Below are 20,953 nucleotides of genomic sequence, written 5' to 3'. Positions count from 1 at the left end.
ATTTAATTCACTTTAAAGTAACAGGTGCAATAGAGTATTTCTATAGTTCTTATACTAATTCTAAACTCCAAATTAAAGTTAAAAGTTACTTTCTGCCTGGAGATTAAATAAGAAAACATGTAGATTTTATTACTAAAACTGAATTATGAATCTTAATCTGTATTTCCAAAAAACTGCCATAATCAATAATGTATATCACTTTCACCATTTATGAAGTTGTTTTCATTGATTACCTCATTTAATTCTCATAATAATCCTATAAAGTGGATATTATTTTCTTTACAGATGAGCAAACTGAAGCTAAATATAATTTTCCCAGATTACACAGACAGGAACTGGTAAAGCCAGAACTTACTTCAATTGTAACTTTACTTTGAAATATTACATAATTATGAAGGACCAGACTGTACAAAACCCACATCAACCTTTATATGACTTAGTTCAATACTCCTACTTCAGCTACTTCTAAGGTTACTTCTTTTTAAAATACCACAAGGAATTAAGATCTAAATGTATACAACTTATTCAACAATAAGTACATGAAATATGTTGGTTTTGGTATAAAACATACTTTGGAAATACAGCAATGGAAATTATTTTAAAATAAAGCATTTACCCTTTTATTTTTTTAAAGAAATAGCTGTGGCTAAGAAAAGCCTAAGTTTGAAGAAAATGTGTAAAAAACAATACAAAAAGAAAACGATTCTCTCTCTCTTTTTTTTGGGGGGGGCACCTCAAGGCTTGTGGCAAAGTTCCCCAACCACGGATTGAACCCTCAGCAGTGACAGCAGAGTCCTGACCCCTGGACCACCAGGGAACTCCGCCATTCTCCTTCGACAAGGAGAAAATAAAAATCATTCCAGCTATCTAACCCAATAAAAGCCTCAGAATACAATGAACCAAAAATAGGTGCCACTAGAACGCCAAAGTTAAAGAATAGTTTACACTTGATAGACTTTTAAAAGATACCATTGAAATTCTGAGGCCCCTTCTGGACATAAAGCATTTTAGGTCATTACTGACTTCAACATAGTAGAAAATTTCTGCTTCTCTCCTAAACCTCCTTCCTCAACACACAATCCGTGTCATAAGGGCTCTGCTCTACTAGGACAAGCAAAATGCAAGAAAGGAAGAACGTTTTTCTAAGACAGTTATTTCAAGAATGGTAATAATCTTCCTAAATCTGCACCCAAGCACGATCACCCCAAAATGTTTAACCTTATGAGATATCAATGATAAATATTCATCCCAAAACTTACTAGCAATTCTGCCACAGTTGTTGCTCTTGACATCACAGAGTTCCACATAAAATCTATAGCCCCACCTCTCCATGACCTTTCTTCAGTACTAACTGGAAACATTAAATCACATCAACTAGTGAAATAGTATTTTCTATTACTTAGCAAAGGGCATAGATTGCAAAAAAAAAAATGAATGAAAGGTTTTTTAAAAATTATTTTAAGAAGGGCTATGGTTGTGGCAAGAAACAAGCATACCATGAAACCAAATTGCTACAGATTAACGAATATAGTGCTATTCACTGTTGTTTGGGTAACAGAATAAGAGGTAAATTGCTACAAGTCTTGAGCTCCTACTGCATGCAGTCTTCAAAGCTAGGCTGCCAGGGGTATCTAGCAGCAGACTGTCTTCGAGCAACCCAGTCCCTGAGCCTTCCCACACAGCTGCTGGCCCAGGCCTGGATCCACCCTTCTTCAAAGCTGAGTAGTTTGGAGTGGTGGGGTTCCCTGCAGATCCGTTCCACCCGCCCCAAGGCTCTCTGTTCATGGCCTTATTACTCAAAGTTTGCATGTCATTAGGCCAGGAAGAGAGTGAGAAAATATTAAGAGAAAAAAAAAAAAGAAACCAAAGAAATTTGCAATCAGGGAACAACAAAAATAAGGGGGATTCAAGGAATTTTGCCTAAAACAGCAACAAAGTTTACTCACTGTTATTTGTATAAGAGAAAAGTAGCAACTGCCACAGAGTGGCAGCACATTTCATTGACCCTTTGTCCCCTTCAGGAAAATACTGTGACCATGAAGTAAGTTCTTTTTAATCAAGGTGATCCTCTGAAAACTTTAATATGTGATGTTTTCATTCCTAATGTGAAATGGGCACCAAAGATGTCAACGAGGATTCTGGGTTAAGCCTTTTTTGTTTTCAAGTTTTTGGTTTGAAATACTGTGAATTCCAAGCAACTGTTCCATGTAAAATTTTAGAAATACTTTACAATGTTCAATATAAAAAATACGTTGGGGGGGGGGCGGTTATCCAGAATGCTGGTTAGTTTAAATCAGTGAAATAAGTCAATGTCAGAGAACTTTAGGTGCCAGTAAGCAATAAAACAATCTGAATTTATTGCAAACTCTCCCTGTAGGTGAACCATAATAAACTAAAGACATAAGCGTTTTTCCCCCTGTGCCATAATGAAAGTGTATTTGCTGCTGACATAGTCTCTGGGCAGTTAATTCAAAGCGTTCTGAAGTAACATAAACCCTTCCAATTGCAGCCAGTCTAAATTAATTTCTTAACTGCAAATGGAAAATTCCCGAAGGACTTCAATAAAATCAATAAGACTGTTTTACTCAAGCTCATATAGAAGGAAACTAGCTCGAGAACTAAAAGCAACCTCCCACAAGCAACATATACTAGCTCAAGCACTGGAGCAGTCTCCTGGGCTAAGCCATGCGCTGCCAAATTTTATAAAATAAAACGATTTGGGATCAAAATTTCTTTGGTGATGAGACCAGTTTAGAAGAAAGCACCCAGAAGCGCTGAGTTTCGTTCAGTTCAGCCTAGGGTCTGCAAGACGTCCCACGGAAGGTGACATCCTGGCGATCACGTGCTACAGGAGGCAAGCCAAGAGGAGCGGGGGATGGGGACAAGTCTCATCCCAAATTTCAAATCAAGACCCTCACGGCCCCCTCCTCACAGGACCTTAACCAGATCCTAACCAGGAGGGTGCTGGAAGTCAAGCCTCCGGAGAGCCCGGGGTTCCGATTGTGGAAGACGAAGAAAACTCGAGCGTCGAGGGCTCAGGGAAATCTCCAGGGCTGCCCGCCGCCCCCCAAAGGCAGGCGGGGCTCGGGGTTGTCCTCGTGCTCCCGGGTGCCAGGCGCCCGCCCTCCCGCCCTCCCGCCCCAGTAGCGCCCGTTAGTTCCCTCGGGCCCCGCCCGCCGGAGGGGGTGCGGCCGTCGGCAGTGGCAGTTGGACCGCGGGCTGAAGGAATTGGGCTGGTCTCCCCTCCCGCCCGCGTCCCCTCTCGGCAACCCGTCCCGTCCCAGGGCGCTCCGGCGGGGAAGAGATGAGGACCCGACGGCGCGCGAGGCGACTCCGGAGTAAAGTTCTCCCGCTCCGACGATCCCCGAAGCCGCGGGAATCCCGCGTCCCGCACGGGCCCGAGAACCCCCGGGAGGCGCCGGCCCGCTCACCCATCCGTTCGCGCAGTCCCCTCAAGGATGTGCCGCCGCCGGCGCGCTCCGCCATCTTCGGAGCAGCCGAGCCGGGAGCCGCTACAGGCGCTGGGGCCCCAGTGCGCAGGCTCTCGCGCGGCCGCTGCGGGGCCGAAGCCGTGGCGTCGTCGAGGGGCGGGAAGGGGCGGGGCCCAAAGGGCCGCCGCGCCCACCTCGGACCCGCGACCGGTCAGCGCTGCCTTCTGCGCACCAAGTTGTGAGCCGCTGGGCGGTGACGACCAGGTGTAAATAAAGACACCCTCTTCTACTTCCCCTGCTCTCCTCTCACCGTGCGTCCTGGAGGCCGGCCGATGATCAGCCGGCCATCCAACATTTCCTTTTTCCTCACTTTACCTAACAACGCAGGAACATCTTCCCTTCATTCGTTTGTTCACTTATGGAGGTCTTCTTGAGTGCCTCCTTGGTGCGCGTGCATCATGAGTTTGCTAGTCTTTGAAACAGGACGGAAAGACCCAGGTTGGGGGAAGAGTGATGCTCTAGGGTTCCTGTGATGCTCTAGGGGGCTTGATCACAAGGAAAGATTTTCTTAAAACTGTAGAATAACTCGTGACACTGTTAGGTCTCAAAGTTGTGTGAATTATCTTTAGAGTGTCTTTAGGTCTTTAAAGTGAAGGAGAGGACTTATTGATGTTAATCACTCCAGATACATAATTATATATTACATATATAATATTCATAAACGATTCCTATCCAGAATGCATAAAGATCTAAAAAATATTTAAGAAAAAAGCAATTCCCCTCAAAGTGAGCAAAAGGCATGAGCAAGCCTTTCACAGGAGAGAAAACACAATGGCAATAAGCATAAAAAAAAATTTTTTTTTCCTCAAACTCTTAAGCACTCAAGAGGACACAAATGAAAACCACAAGATACCATGTTACACCTACAGATTTGGCAAAAATTTAAGAGCGGAAAGTAAGTGTTGGTGAAGATGTAGTTTAATATTGGTGGAGAAAAATAATACTGTAAATCAACTAGACTTCAATTTGAAAAAATACTAGTGTGTGTTTTTGAGGGGGGGCAGGGAACGTTTGGCACTATAGTACCTGAAGCCCTGCTCCTACTTGTATAGAGACACCAGTGTTCTGCATGATATACACAATGGTAGCCATGATTATCAAGACACATGATTAGGGCACAAGCAAAGCACATATACCTACACAGAAATTCAGCTTTGATGAATTTATCTGGAACATCACAAACAGGTCTCTTTTAATCTATAGATAAACCCTTCTTTTTATCCAACATCTTTGACAGATCACTGTGAAACATTCAGTAGGTGAGTCATTCAACAAAAGCTTTTATGACCACCTATCCTGCGCCTGACTGGTTGGCTAGAAAGACAGGGAAGATCCCCTTAGATGTATCTTTGGGGCTACAGCAGCTCCCTAAGGAGCCCCCACAGGACTGTCTGTACATTTCTCAGAAAAATTTTGGAACTGAAGACTGCCATCTTGGGGAGACTTGAGTGTGTTCTGGACCAACTCACTCAGAGCTGGGAAACAACCCAGGCCACTTAACTTCTCTCCGCCCCTGTTTGGAAAGCCTATGTTCCCCAGTGAGCAAAAAAACCCTGAATTCCTGCTGTTTCTTTCCTACTTGGCTATTTTTTCCCTTAAACCTGACACCAGCAGGAAAAATATTCAGAAACCACACTCATACTAGGTCTAGGAATTGTCACTTTTTTTCTACTAATACATTGAATTCACATGTAATAAACACTCAGTGCACTTATCAAGTCTAACAATTTGTATTGAAACTGCTACCATCACAGCCCTGTGGGAAGAGTTCTAAGCTTCACAGCCATGAGACAACTGTCCCTCTGCATCCTAGACTACCTGTCAGATTCATCCATCATATACACAGCAGAGTCAGGGCTCTGGTTTTTCATTCTCTCATTTCTGACTCTTGTCTCACATCTACTGCCGCTTGGCCGTGAAACAGGGGGAAGAGCGATGCTTCATTCTGGACTCATCTCTTCCAATTCTACTCACACGTTTTCCTCCCTTTTCCCAAATCTGCACTTTTCTTCTAAGTTACAGGCTCACCTCAGGCTCTGGTCATTTCTTGCTTGGTTGATGGCAGCTTTCCCAGCTCCAAAATTCCTACTGCAGCACATTGCCCCGACTCCCTCCCACACCAATGACCCTTCAGTCCCCCTTTCCCACTCCCCCCTTTCCCCTTCCCTTTGCACTGAGGACCAGGGTGACCTTGCTCTTTCCTGGGATGTGGTGGGGGAATGATTCTCATGTCCTGAGATCACCAGGGTGGGGGGCATGAGCTTCTGGGGGGAGGAGGAAGAGGCCAGCACTGTCAGTTGGATCAGACAAACAGATGGGAAGGGCATCCTGGTGGTGGTGCAATCTGCTAGGAGCAGTAGCTGCATCTTAGAGTCTTAGATACTTACTGTTACTTAGTAACAGATGTCATTTGTCCGGTACTTATACACTGGCAGACAGTGCTTAAGGTGCTACATGGATTATTTCATCTAATTCTTATACCACTTCATGATGCAGCTTCTGTTATCTCCTCATTTTACACATAAGGAAAGAGTTAACCTTCCCGGTGTTAGCACAGTTAGCAAGTGGCAGAGCCAGGATTCAAGGCCATGTATATCTAGTACTTCTTGCACTGTGTCTTCTGATTTACCAGATGATGAGCCCTAGTCCACTTTTAATTCCTAGCCCATGTCTTCACTTCTCCATTGATGCAGTCCCCACACTCAGCCTATTATTTTTTCTGGCTCTGCCTTGTGGCACATGAGATCTTAGTTTCCCCATCAGGACCAGGGATGGAACCTGAGCCCCTGCATTGGAAGCTCGGAGAGTCTTAACCACTGGACTACCAGAGAAGTCCCTAGACGTGCACTTTTTATCACTGGTGAGGTCTTCCTAAAATTAAATCTTTTAACTCAAAACCACTATGACAGTCTCTTAAGCCTTTAATAAGATGGACACAAACTATTCAATAAGAAACCATTGAAAATGGATGTTTAATATATATCTGACAATAGAGATAAATATGACTTCTCTTAAGCAGCCTTTCTTCTAAAAGGCTCAGCTAAGACTGTAAATGCCAGGTACTCAGGGCTGACTTCAAAATGTATGTGTAAAGGAAAATGTGCCACATCTATTTCACTGTTTATCCTGCAATGAATATTTTTTGAAAGAATGAAAGAGTACTGAAAGCCTCCACAGTACTGATGGAGGAAGAAATGAAAATATTTTCAATGGCCACTGGGGTGTTGAAAAGGTCTAGACTTAAAATTATTAAAGGGCAAGAAAATGTCCTTATTTTTTTTGCTTGACTTCAAATAAAGTAGAGCAAACATGGGCTGTGTCTTCTCATTCTAAATACAGGGCCTGTAATATAAAAGGAGCTTCAGGGGATGCCAAAAAGCATAAAATATCAAGGAATGCCCTTTAAAGACACTTTGGAATTTCTAAAAGAGTTAAAACTTGGTAAAATCCAGATGGGAGAGGAGAGGAAAAGAGGAGTTGAGATGGTTTATTAAAACACAGATTGCTGGGCCCCATTCCCAGAGTTTCTGATTCTATAAGTGTGATTAACTGTATAACATATACCACCAAGGAAATGTACCGAATGTCTAGTGTGATGTCAAGTTCAGCCTGAATGGTTAATATCATTACACTTTGATGATGATCAATATTTAAAAATTCTAATCCAGATCTAGCATTATCATTACACTTTGATGATGACAAATATTAAAAATTCAAATACAGATCTAGTGTCATGTACATCCTGATACTTGACATTTGTTCACTAAGGGCAGGCAAATGCTTTGCTCTAGGGTTCACTGAAAGCCAGGTCTGGCCAAGGCCTTGGGGTGAGCATTACAATGGAGGGAGGAACATCACAGACCCTGAGCTGCCAGGCAGGGAAGCCTGAGAACATTTTGTACCACAATTTTCTGAGACAGAGTGTGGTGGTACAACACACTGAATAGACAGTTTTCCTTCTCGTTCCCACCCTCACCCCCATAGGATAGTTCACCCATATCACACAGTCATATCTACATTTGAAAAGGAGCTAACACAGGTATTGGGAAGGTAAAGAAAGCCAGATCACACACAGGAAGTGAAATGCACAAGAATCTCCTCTCCAAAGAAAGCCAGATCACACACAGGAAGTGAAATGCACAAGAATCTCCTCTCCTTGCCACCCAAGAAGGAAAAGTTTCCCAGGGTCAGCAAAAGGACTAAACAATTCTGTCCCTAACTCTGGCTCTTCTTGAGAATCCCTTTGCAAAACTCAATTGTTTGTCACTGGGCTGATATCCTTGGGGAGTCAAAAGCTTGCACTGTAAGCCTCATTGTTTTTTCATGGCCAGCTCACAGATCTCTTTAGAGAATGTGTACTCTTAGAGACAAAAGGGCCTGACAGGGCAAAGGGGAACTTCTGTGCACATGCTTTGAGGCACGTGGGTCTGTGGGGATGCACACGTGGGCAGCCAAGAGGCGAAGCAGGCTTCCAACGGGTTGTCATCTCTCTATGCAGCTGGGCTGAAAGATTCAGTAACATAGAAAAAAACTTAAGAGTCAGCCGGACATCCAAGCCCTTGAAAAGAAAATTCTCCAGAATTTTCAAAGTGTTGGGATAGATGGAGGGTGGGGGGGAGAGGAAAGGAAAAGAGCATTATCTCTGAGGCCAAGTAAATAGAACATCTTTCCCTGCTCTCAGGAAAAACATATTCCCTTGACATTGCTTTTCTTTAGTTTCTAGATATTAGTGTCGAGGACAGATCACAGAATGTGAGAGCTGAGAAGGAACATCAAGGCCACTACACTGAGTCCTCTTATTCTCCCCTGAGGCTCAGAGAGGCTTGCTGATGCAAGTTCCCACAGCTGATGGAACCCAGGTCTCCTAGCACCCTATCTAATGAACTTTCCTCTGCACACCCGTGAAAGGCTGTCCACACAATCTTTTAGAAGAAGAAAAAAAAAAGTGAGAATTGCTGACCCAGTGCTAGGAACAACTATGTAATCCAGCTGGAATTTGACCTATATCCTCCCAATGAAACTGAAACGGACATGGGAGGGAAACAGATGGAGATCCCGCTGAGTTATGAAAGACATACTTAAAGGATGTTGAACAACAGTTATTATTGTGAAGGAACCAGTGAACTGGCTCCTACCTGCTGCTCCACATAATTCTCACTACATCCTCACAGGAACCCTATTCTGTCTGCAACAGCAAAACCAGACAAACATTTGGGCTCAAGCCGATCTCTTGATCTCTACTCTTCCCCCCACCCTCATCCCACCTCACAGAAGCATGATTCGAATTCAGGATAATCTAACTCTAGAGTTCTCTAGAGTTTTCCAGAGGTATTAGGAGCCAGAACAGGAGAGAGCCACCCAAAACAGTGCCTGGTGGTCTATGCTGGGGCTTAAGGAGTGGCCAAGCATGCATGCTAAGTTGCTTCACTTGTGTCCGACTCTTTGCGACCCCAAGGACAGTAGCCCTCCAGGCTCCTCTGTCCATAGGATTCTCCAGGCAAGAACACAAGTGGGTTGCCATGCCCTTCTCCAGGGGACCTTCCTGACCCAGGGATTGAACCCATGTCTCTTATGTCTCCTGCATTGGCAGCAGGTTCTTTACCACTGAGCCACCTAGGAATCCCAAAAGAGTGGCCATATCCAGCTGTTACTTGAATCTGGAGGTGGGGATGGAGGAGATGATCAAGTACCAGCCAAGCCAGAGAGGCTTCATGGAAGAAGTGGCTTTTAAAACCAGGCTTTATAAATAGTGACTATTTATTGGATAGTAAATTCATATATGTGTTACCCTCAGAACCCTGCGCAGTGCTCTGTGGAGGGTTTGTGTTCAATTTGTTTTTGTTGTTGTCAATATTATTATGCCTGGAGATAATTCAACTGAAATATACCCAGGAGGAATTGTTCAGTCATCTGGATCTACCCAGTTCTTTTCTTTCTCTGGGAGGAGGAGCCTGGATGCCAAATTCTGGTTCCTTCTGGATGTGCCTACCCTGGGAAACTGCTGAAGAGGCTGACTTGAGAAAGAAAGTGAGAAATAAAGCACTGATTTCAATTTCAGTTCTGTAGAAATATTTGGGCAGTCTGCTTGATGGTGTTTTCATGATTAAAAATGACCCCGTGTGTGCACTTAACAGGAACATGGGCCACAGCAGGCCTGACATATGCTTTTCCCATCTCCATATGTTTCACTTATATCTTAATCCTCAGCCTGCTGGGAAAGAACTGGGTAAGATGGCACTTTGGGGACCGCTTTCAGTTGGTCTCGTGTGATTTTCTTAGCCTATGGTATTCACACATCCTCCACTGTGAGTTGGAATCTGGCCCCAGACCTGTGGAATTGCCATAGGGCTGACTGCAGGGGAAAGAAAATTCTAAATGTGAAAGGACTTTGTTCACATGTGAGTCAGGGATGTGTTTGCTCTGTTTAAAGAAGGGGGAATGATATTTGAAGCAAATTCGTTCAGGGAGAAATGCTGCCATTATATATAAACATTCGAAATTTAGTGACTGGCTGGCTACCATCTTGCCTTTTGCCCACTGTCACCTGGTCGTTCATCAGTAGAGACTCTGCCTACAATGCAGGATTCCCAGGGAAATGCAAGTTCGATCCCTAGGTTGGGAAGATCCCCTGAAAAGGGCATGGCAACCCACTCCAGTATTCTTGCCTGGAGATTCCAATGGACAGAGGAGACTGAAGGGCTACAGTCTATGGGGTTGCAAAGAGCTGGACACAACTGAAGCAACTTAACACGCATGCACGTGTGGTAAAAAGAGCATGGGCTTTGGAGCTCAAAATATCTGGGCTTGCTTCCCAGTCCTGCCACCTAAAGACTCATTGACCCTGCGCTTAGGTTTCCTCATCTGTAAAATGAGGAAACAATTGCTTAAAACTGTTTTATAAATCTTGAAATCACTTGATGTAAAGCATCAGATGTTCAGTATACAGTATGAGCTAGATATAAAGTAGTAGTAATAATAGCTAATATTAGTAATAATAACAATAGCTATAATAGTAATAACAATAGCTAAAATTTCAGAGGCACGCATTATGTGCCAGGCTTTGAGTTACGCATCTTTTCCCCACGTTGATCCACTTAGTTTGACAATAATTCTACGAGGTTAGAAGAATTATCCCCTAAAATGCCTAATACTATTAATCATGACGATATACAATACAGCTCAGATCAGGATAATCCCACACTTTCTAATCCTGCTTTTTCTCCCTCATCTGCCCTCACACCTCCCCATCCTCCTCCGCACAGAGTTTCCATTTGAGTCCAGAGCGCTGGAGTTGTCTCACCAGGTAACAGACAGGGGAATGAACACAGGAGGCCAAGAGCACAAACATTTTGCAACCCAAATGCTTTGCAGTTAGAGATAAGAGATCAAATTTTCATGCAAAGAGTACTAATTGTGTGGAACTATCTAACAAAAGGGCTTATTTGCGGGGGAGCGGGGCGGGGAACAAACATGAGGGTCATTCAGAAATCTTTTAAATCAGAATACTGGAGCTTCACAGAAGGCCGAGACTCTTTGTGTTCCTGCTACCACCCTCCTTCCGTCTCCGCTTCCCTCAGCTGTTGGGGGGGGGGGGCGGGGAAGCGGGGTCAAGGTAGGGCCTTTTCCCTTCAGGTGGCAAGAATCCAGCCGTCCCCTCCCCCAGACCCCTCTTCCGGTGGGGAACGCACAAGGCGGGAGCAGATACAGTCCAAACACATAGATGGCTGTCACTAGGATGCTTGTGACACTCTTCTTACAAATGGAAACGGCCTGGTTGGAAGTTAGCACTTGCAAGAAGAGAGGATCTCCCCTGAGGGTAATCTAAAGCTAAAGCAGCCTCAGATGAGAATCCGCCTCGGAAGCTCATACTCAGCCTCAGCAGTTTATCGCAAAGAGGGAAGCACATTGGCCTTGAAGGTCTAGAAGGGGTTAACCCAGTCACGTGGCTAAACACACCGCCCCGCCCACCTCCGCAGGCCGGGCAGACACCCGCGGGAAGTGCTGCCTCCGGCGTGAGAGGCTTATTTAAATGCTAACTGAAGACAAAGCAGAATCTATTTTCCCTTTGGCTTCCAGGAAGCCACAGCAGAGAATTTCAACATTTTTCCCTAACACTGTCTGAGCCTGGTCCCAAATTCTTTTCCGACTACGTCTCCCCCTCCCTGCCACTTCTGCCAAATTTCTGGGTGTGTGTGGTCGAAAAGAAGCACAGTCAGCCGGGTCCCCAGAATTCATGGAAATATGACAGAGAGTAATGTAACATTTTGTATTATGTCTAGTTTTAAAATAAAAAAAGCCCTGTTTTTCTCCAGTGACATTTTACATCACACTCCAAGACAATCTGTTGTGAAGGGACACTTTGGGGAAAGGCCAAAGATGGAAAAACTCAAACTGGAACTCTTTGGATACCTCGAAGACACTCAATATCCGGAGCTTAGAGATTTAGTCAGCTGTCCTCTCCCATCTTACAAAGGAAGCCACTTGGAGAGACTGACTTGTCCAAGGTCACACAGCTAGTAAACGGCAGAGCTCTATATGGTAAAGTTTTCAAAATGCTGTTATACACAATCCAAATTATCACCACAGCAGGGGGCATTTTTGTGTGTTGAAATTAGCTGGTGAGTTGTCAGGAGGATTAAAATAACATCTGCAAAGTGGCATGCACAGTTGCTAAGGCAAATGAAATCAAAAGGTTCTATGCATTACACATTTTCTTTCCTTGATATTTATGTCCACATACATTTTGAGTTTACAGAGTTGTAATGTTTGTGTCTATATCACATCTTGATCTCTTTTTTTCACTTAACACAGACCCCATACTTACTATTTTAATGCTTAAAGAACATTCCATCTGGTCCATACTCTACTTTCTTTTTTTTTTTTAACACGCTACCATTATTGAACATTTGGGTGGTTTCTAGCGTTTCACCATTATATATAGCGAGGCTTGGAACAACCTTATACAGCTTGCCACCCTCCCACCCACTGCGGTCCTTTTTAGCTGGTTTCTTTGGAAAATGTTCTCAAAAACAGAATGAGGCATATAAAGAGCTTTCAAAGCAGATTGCTCTCTAGAGAAATAGCACCAGTTTACTGTGTTTGTGTGTCATCAGTGATGGCACGCTATGGCAGTCAGAAAAAAAAAAGTGGTTTAACTCTTCTGTCTGGGCATAGAAAAGGAACTTGGGAGTTCTTGGCTGAAACTTCCTAGCCTGGCCTTGCGCACTCCACCCTTCAGTCCTTGGCAGTGTTAGTGCTTTTCTGGCCTTTTCCTAACTTCCTGCTTCTGCACAGAGTCTTGGAGCAGAAGTGAGCATGCTAATACAGAAGAGGATGAACAGTTCTGTATCAGTAAGTGGCAAAAACCTAAGAAAAGCAACATACAGAAGTTGACCGCCTCAAGGGCTTCACCAAATGAAAGGTGATTCACTTGTAAATTTCCATCATGGACAAAAAGGTGATTTTGGTTTCAAAGATTAGTTGGTAAGAAAAGCCTGCCATTTCAGAGAGAAAAATCTCACTGTAGACCTATGTTGCATGTGTTTGATTTGACCATTTGGCCCAGTGGACTTGAGATATCTGTTCTGACTTCTGTCACAAATTACCAATTATTTAACAATAACAGGTTAAATATTTTGAGTGTTAAAGACTTTGGCTTCCATGCATCATCTCATTTAATCGTCATAACTACCACGATCATCCTCCTTTTACAGATGAGGAAACTGAAGCTTAGAAAGATTACCTTGCCCAAAGTCACACACCTAGGAAGTACAAGAGCTGTGATAAGAACTCAGGTCTGATTCTAAGGTCTTTTTGTGCTTGATCTCGTCCTGCCTCTTATATTCTCATTTATGAGATGGGGACTTACCTGCCATACTTACTCCAGTGTTGTTTCAAGGATCAAATGAGAGAAAAACCCCAAAGTGCTTTGCAAAGAGTAAACAAAACATTGTATAGATGTGTAGGCATTTTATAAATGTGAGGCGTGGTCATCACTTGGATTTAATTCGGCTACTGTGATGCTCTGGGCTTCCCTGGTGGCACAGACAGTAAAGCGTCTGCCTGCAATGCGGGATACTTCGGTTTGATCCCTGTGTTGGGAAGATCCTCTGGAGAAGGAAATGGCACCCCACTCCACTACTCTTGCCTGTAAAATCCCATGGACAGAGGAGCCTGGTAGGCTACAGTCCATGGGGTCGCAGAGTCAGACACAACTGAGCGACTTCACATGGTCATGGTGATGCTCTAGGACTCTAACCTGGCACAGCTCTAGGCTTTTGGGAGAGACTCAGTCGTTTCTATTTTAAGAACAGTTTCTGGGAAGTGGGTCCCTGATTTCAGTTACACTGTAATATTTGCAAATGCAGTGCTCCCCCTCGATAGAACTATCAGGAGAAAGACTTACCGCTGCCGGTGCCATTGCTCCTGATTATGGAGTGATCCATGTTTCAAAAGTAGTTCGGTGGACTAGATGGGGTTGTGGTCCTCACCTGGTTCAGGTTTTATTGGCGTGGATGAATCATGAAGCTGGCAAGTAAGTGAAGGAGTGGCTGTGTCCCTGAGGGAGAAACCAAGAGTTAGGCACAGTTCACCTTAATACCTGAGCCAGAGACCAACCATTGAGAGGATGTTAGCCCTGAAAGAGGCTAATTGAGTTTTATTGTTTCTGTTTAAAAGGTATGCACTGTCCCTATGGGGAAAAGACAAGGAACACTGTGTAAGTCATATATTGTATTAGACTCTTATGGGAAATTGTGGAACAAGATGCCTTTGGGCATACCTGCTTGTGGCACACCTGTGTGACACACTTGCCTGTCTGTGACATGCCTCCCTGAGTGTGCTGTGCCTCCTGGTCTCTTACATACATGGTCTCTAATTCTAGTAAAACTCTATGAAGTAGATACTATTATTATGACCATATTACAGATGAGGAACTCAATCTGCCCCAGGATACACAGCTTCTAAATGAAACTAACAGCATACTGACCTCCCAAAAGAAGGAAAGAAGATCTGGGAACTGTGACTCAGGAGACTTGAGTTCTAGTTCTTAAGGTGCCACTACCTACCTGGGTGACCTCACCCAAGTCACTCCAGTTCTGTTCCATCCTCTACAAATTAAAGGATCCTACTCCCTTGTGGCTTTAGTTCTTTCCTAGCTTTACATTTTGTGTTTTTTAGAATCTGTGCCATTATTGATGATTACTTATAATTGAAATGAGACGTGTTTAGTTGCTCAGGAAAGTAGAACTATAAATACTAAGTATCAAGGTCCCAGATCCAACATATAGATAAGAGTGAGCATGGCAGAAATGACAACAGAAAAGACACTATTTGGCAAGGCTGAGTGTTGATGCCATCTAGTGGGGAAAAGGAGCATGGCTTCCAGGCAAGGCCCTCTCCTGTGCTGCTGCTGCTGCTGCTGCTAAGTCGCTTCAGTCGTGTCCGACTCTGTGCGACCCCATAGACAGCAGCCCACCAGGCTCCCCCGTCCCTGGGATTCTCCAGGCAAGAACACTGGAGTGGGTTGCCATTTCCTTCTCCAATGCAGGAAAGTGAAAAGTGAAAGTGAAGTCGCTCAGTTGTGTCTGACTCTTAGCAACCCCATGGACTGCAGCCTACCAGGCTCCTCCGTCCATAGGGGAAAACCAGCAGAAATCATCCAATTGACCAGTACAAGGGATTTCACAGATATGTTAAATCTTACAAGGTTTATAAAAGTCAATTACTTTTCTTTTGACCAAATTGATATTGGAAAAATTGCTTTTCTGGGCATTATTATTAAATAGATGTGATATTGGGTGTATACTGGGTCCTTTCCCATGATCCTCTCTCTCTCTCAGTTGGAATCCCAGAACCCTAGAAGGTCTGAGAAGGAAGGAAGCATCCTCAGAGAATTTCTAGGGTAACCCATTTCATTGTACAGAAAAAATGTTTTGATCAAGGCACACAGGTAGTTGACATAAGCAGGGTGACATCAGGCTGGTCCCAGAACTCTAAAAATTGATCTGATAAAATCCACTCTCAGGAAATTAAAAGACGCTTGCTCCTTGGAAGAAAAGTTATGACCAACCTAGACAGCATATTAAAAAGCAGAGAAATTACTTTGCCAACAAAGGTCTCTCTAGTCAACGCTATGGTTTTTCCAGTAGTCATATACTGATGTGAGAGTTGGACTATAAGGAAAGCTGAGCGCCAAAGAACTGATGCTTTTGAACTGTGGTTTTGGAGAAGACTCTTGAGAGTCCCTTGGACTGCAAGTAGATCCAACCAGTCAATCCTAAAGGAAATCAGTCCTGAATATTCATTGGAAGGACTGATGCTGAAGCTGAAATTCCAATACTTTGGCCACCTGATGCGAAGAGCTGACTCATTTGAAAAGACTCTGATGCTGGGAGGGATTGGGGGCAGGAGGAGAAGGGGACGACAGAGGATGAGATGGCTGGATGGCATCACCGACTTGATGGACATGAGTTTGAGTGAATTATAGGAGTTGGTGAAGGACAGGGAGGCCTGGGGTGCTGCGATTCATGTGGTCGCAAAGAGTCGGACACAACTGAGCAACTGAACTGAACTGAACTGAACTGAAATGATAGCTCCCATGCCTGGAGCAAGATTAGGAGACCTAATCAATGATATGAACAGTATGAAAAGGCAAAATGATAGGATACTGAAAGAGGAACTCCCAAGGTCAGTAGGTGCCCAATATGCTACTGGAGATCAGTGGAGAAATAACTCCAGAAAGAATGAAGGGATGGAGCCAAAGCAAAAACAATACCCAGCTGTGGATGTGACTGGTGATAGAAGCAAGGTCCAATGCTGTAAAGAGCAATATTGCATAGGAACCTGGAATGTCAGGTCTATGAATCAAGGCATATTGGAAGTGGTCAAACAGGAGATGGCAAGAGTGAATGTCGACATTCTAGGAATCAGCGAACTTAAATGGACTGGAATGGGTGAATTTAACTCAGATGACCATTATATCTACTACTGCAGGCAGGAATCCCTCAGAAGAAATGGAGTGGCCATCATGGTCAACGAGAGTCCGAAATGCAGTACTTGGATACAATCTCAAAAACGACAGAATGATCTCTGTTCGTTTCCAAGGCAAACCATTCAATATCACAGTAATCCAAGCCTATGCCCCAACCAGCAACGCTGAAGAAGCTGAAGTTGAAAGGTTCTATGAAGACCTACAAGACCTTTTAGAACTAACACCCAAAAAAGATGTCCTTTTCATTATAGGGGACTGGAATGCAAAGGTAGGAAGTCAAGAAACACCTGGGGTAACAGGCAAATTTGGCCTTAGAATACGGAATGAAGCAGGGCAAAGGCTAACAGAGTTTTGCCAAGAGAACACACTGGTCATAGCAAACACCCTCTTCTAACAATACAGGAGAAGACTCTACACGGACATCACCAGATGGTCAACACCGAAATCAGATTGATTATATTCTTTGCAGCCAAAGATGGAGAAGCTCTATACAGTCAGCAAAAACAAGACCAGGAGCTGACTGTGGCTCAGATCATGAGCTCCTTATGGCTAAATTCAGACTTAAATTGAAGAAAGTAGGGAAAACCACTAGACCATTCAGGTATGAACTAACTCAAATCCCTTATGATTATACAGTGGAAGTGAGAAATAGATTTAAGGGACTAGATTTGATAGACAGAGTACCTGATGAACTATGGACTGAGGTTCATGACATTGTACAGGAGACAGGGAACAAGACCATCCCCATGGAAAAGAAATGCAAAAAAGCAAAATGGCTGTCTGGGGAGGCCTTAAAAATAGCTGTGAAAAGAAGAGAAGTGAAAGGCAAAGAGAAAAGGAAAGATATACGCATCTGAATGCAGAGTTCCAAAGAATAGCAAGGAGAGATAAGAAAGCCTTCCTCAGCGATCAAGGCAAAGAAATAGAGGAAAACAACAGAATGGGAAAGACTAGAGATCTCTTCAAGAAAATCAGAGATACCAAGGGAACATTTCATGCAAAGATGGGCTCGATAAAGGTCAGAACTGGTATGGACCTAACAGAAGCAGAAGATATTAAGAAGAGGTGGCAAGAATACACAGAAGAACTGTACAAAAAAGATCTTCACGACCCAGATAATCACGATGGTGTGATCACCCACCTAGAGCCAGACATCCTGGAATGTGAAGTCAAGTGGGCCTTAGAAAGCATCACTATGAACAAAGCTAGTGGAGGTGATGGAATTCCAGTTGAGCTATTTCAAATCCTGAAAGATGATGCTGTGAAAGTGCTGCACTCAATATGCCAGCAAAGTTGGAAAACTTAGCAGTGGCCACAGGACTGGAAAAGGTCAGTTTTCATTCCAATCCCAAAGAAAGGCAATGCCAAAGAATGCTCAAACTACCGCACAATTGCACTCATCTCACACGCTAGTAAAGTAATGCTCAAAATTCTCCAAGCTAGGCTTCAGCAGTATGTGCACCATGAACTTCCAGATGTTCAAGCTGGTTTTAGAAAAAGCAGAAGAACCAGAGATCAAATTGCAAACATCCACTGGATCATGGAAAAAGCAAGAGAGTTCCAGAAAAACATCTATTTCTGCTTTATTGACTATGCCAGAGCCTTTGACTGTGTGGATCACAATAAACTGTGGAAAATTCTGAAAGAGAGGGGAATACCAGACCACCTGACCTGCCTCTTGAGAAACCCATATGCAGGTCAGGAAGCACAGTTAGAACTGGATATGGAACAACAGACTGGTTCCAAATAGGAAAAGAGTACGTCAAGGCTGTATATTGTCACCCTGCTTATTTAACTTATATGCAGAGTAGATCATGAGAAACGCTAGGCTAGAAGAAGCACAAGCTGGAATCAAGATTGCCGGGAGAAATATCGATAACCTCAGATAAGCAGATGACACCACCCTTATGGCAGAAAGTGAAGAGGAACTAGAAAGCCTCTTGATGAGAGTTAAAGAGGAGAGTCAAAAAGTTGGCTTAAAGCTCAACATTCAGAAAACGAAGATCATGGCATCTGGTCCCATCCCTTCATGCGGTATAGAGGGGGAAACAGTAGAAACAGCGTCAGACTTTATTTTTTTGGGTTCCAAAGTCACTGCAGATGGTGATTGCCGCCGTGAAATTACAAGATGCTTATTCCTTGGAAGGAAAGTTATGACCAACCTAGACAGCATATTGAAAAGCAGAGACATTACTTTTCCAACAAAGGTCCATCTAGTCAAGGATATGGTTTTTCCAGTGGTCATGTATGGATGTGAGAGTTGGACTGTGAAGAAAGCTGAGCGCTAAAGAATCGATGCTTTTGAACTGTAGTGTTGGAGAAGACCCTTGAGAGTCCCTTGGACTGCAAGGAGATCCAACCAGTCCATTCTAAAGGAGATCCAACCAGTCCATTCTAAAGGAGATCAGTCCTGGGTGTCTTTCGAAGAACTGATGCTAAAGCTGAAACTCCTAATACTTTGGCCACCTCATGTGAAGACTTGACTCATTGGAAAAGACTCTGATGCTGGGAGGGATTGGGGGCAGGAGGAGAATGGGACAACAGAGGATGAGATGGCTGGATAGCATCACTGACTCGATGGATGTGAGTCTGAGTGAACTCCGGGAGTTGGTGATGGACAGGGAGGCCTGGCGTGCTGCGATTCATGGGGTCGCAAAGAGTAGGACAGAACTGAGTGACTGAACTGAACTGAACTGAATCAATGATATTTGCATATTTGAAGAAAGCCTGACGGTTCTGATGGGAAGGAATGGGTGTCTGACAAAAACCAGAAGGCACAGACCCTGAGTGGAGCTTTAGGCACTAGAAGGCGCTCTTACTGCAGGGAGAGAGGGAAGGCTGTCTCTCTAGGGTTCCTGCTGCTGCTGCTAAGTCACTTCAGTCATGTCCGACTCTGTGTGACCCCATAGACGGCAGCCACCAGGCTCCCCCATCCCTGGGATTCTCCAGGCAAGAACACTGGAGTGGGTTGCCATTTCCTTCTCCAGTGCATGAAAGTGAAAAGTGAAAGTGAAGTCGCTCAGTCGTGTCCGACTCTTCGTGACCCCATGGACTGCAGCCTACCAGGCTCCTCCATCCATGGGATTTTCCAGGCAAGAGTACTGGAGTGGGGTGCCACTGCCTTCTCCCTAGGGTTCCTAGAAGCCCCCAGTGAAGGATCTCATCTTCCAGAGAGGCAGTCCCATCCTTGGGGGAGCGACCATAGCTCCCAGTGGGCTAGGTGTAATCTTACCTTTTCCGCTGCTTGCAGGAAAGAATATCAGAAGTGAGCATAAAAGCAAAGGTGGTTGCTGGATAACTTGCTTCTGCTAGAATGTATTTTTTAAAAAGTCGACTTGCAACAAACTCATAGCCCCTAATTCTAGTGGTCCACATAGTCTTGTAATTATCCTCTGCACAGTCAACCACATTTAATCATGATGATGACAACGATGATGGCTGACATCACCAAGTGTATTCATTGAGTCAGGGCCTTTGCCTTTATCGTATCATTTAGATCTGGCAAAAGCCCCATGAGGTACTAATTATGATCCTCATTTCACAACAGAGTAAGCTGACGCTCACAGAGCAGTTTACCCAGAGTCCCAAGGCTCCCCTGACTACTTCAGCCCTTAATCACAACCCTATACCACCTCTTCCGTGAGAACTTGGATAGGAGTCCCTTCTCAACACGTAGACCCCATTGTAAACGTGAGCAGAGTAATCCAGCAATTCTCTTCCGGGAATTGGTCCAGCTGCTTGGTAGGCTATTTGCCTGTAGGGGGAGAGATTACCTTGGGAAAACATTTCCTAATTTCTAACAAATTGCTTGCTGGTTGGAAGTGGAGGGGGAGATCTATGCAGGAAGATAGGTAAATAAGGGGAAGAACTTTTGATTGTCTGTTGTTCAGTTCATCAGAACAATTGCTTAACACAGACTGTTATGAACTGACTGTATAGTTAAGTGATTCAAACCTTCCTTCCTCTCTCATAAAAAGTCCCTTCAGTAATCAACAAGCATGCACAGTTATTCACGAAAAGGGATGGACTTCCTTCCAGTGTTTGTTGTCAAATATGAGCCCGTCTTCCTCCCATTAAATTATCAATTGGGTGAAGACTTTCTATGAAGAAGAATCTATCATCTATTGTCCCACCTCTTCCCACTTTTGGTCTTTTTTTTATTTGTTTTTTATGCTAAGAATAGATGCAAGAGCTTATATAACATTTTATGCTGCCTCTCTACAGTTTTTTGCTTTTAAGGCAGATAATAATAAACAAGCACATTTAGAAAAGGTCAACAGGAAACGGTTGAACACAAGCTGAGAAGGCTCTTAAAAAAGAGGAAGTGAGCTGGGGACTATAGAAACTTTGTGTCAGGAGGGTCATCAAAAAAGAAAAGGCTTTAAAAAAAGAGGCCACACCTCTTGCCTGGTCTCCACAAAGCAAGTCTAGACTACCAGCGGAATTTTCAGCTGTTTCCTGAAATAAGCCC

At 44.0% G+C, this 20,953-nt stretch overlaps 1 protein-coding gene across 4 annotated transcripts in view; it reads right to left on the bottom strand.

Annotated features, from left to right (window-relative positions):
* The window catches only part of MAP7D3 (MAP7 domain containing 3), a 35,493-nt gene extending 31,955 nt beyond the window's left edge, over positions 1-3,538 (bottom strand). For all 4 annotated transcript variants that reach the window (XM_086389132.1, XM_086389133.1, XM_086389134.1 and 1 more), the window contains exon 1: positions 3,432-3,538. In XM_086389132.1, coding sequence (XP_086245258.1) covers positions 3,432-3,486 — 55 coding nt within the window. In that variant the 5' untranslated portion in view covers positions 3,487-3,538. The remainder of the gene's footprint in view (positions 1-3,431) is intronic.
* Positions 3,539-20,953: the final 17,415 nt, after the last annotated feature.

Source organism: Bos grunniens, chromosome X (assembly GCF_055505025.1).
Source record: "Bos grunniens cultivar Pamir isolate PY7600 chromosome X, Bosgru_T2T1.0, whole genome shotgun sequence".
Taxonomy (NCBI): Eukaryota; Metazoa; Chordata; class Mammalia; order Artiodactyla; family Bovidae; genus Bos; species Bos grunniens.
Note: the sequence above shows the minus strand (reverse complement) of the source record. Positions and strands in the feature narration are given on the sequence as shown.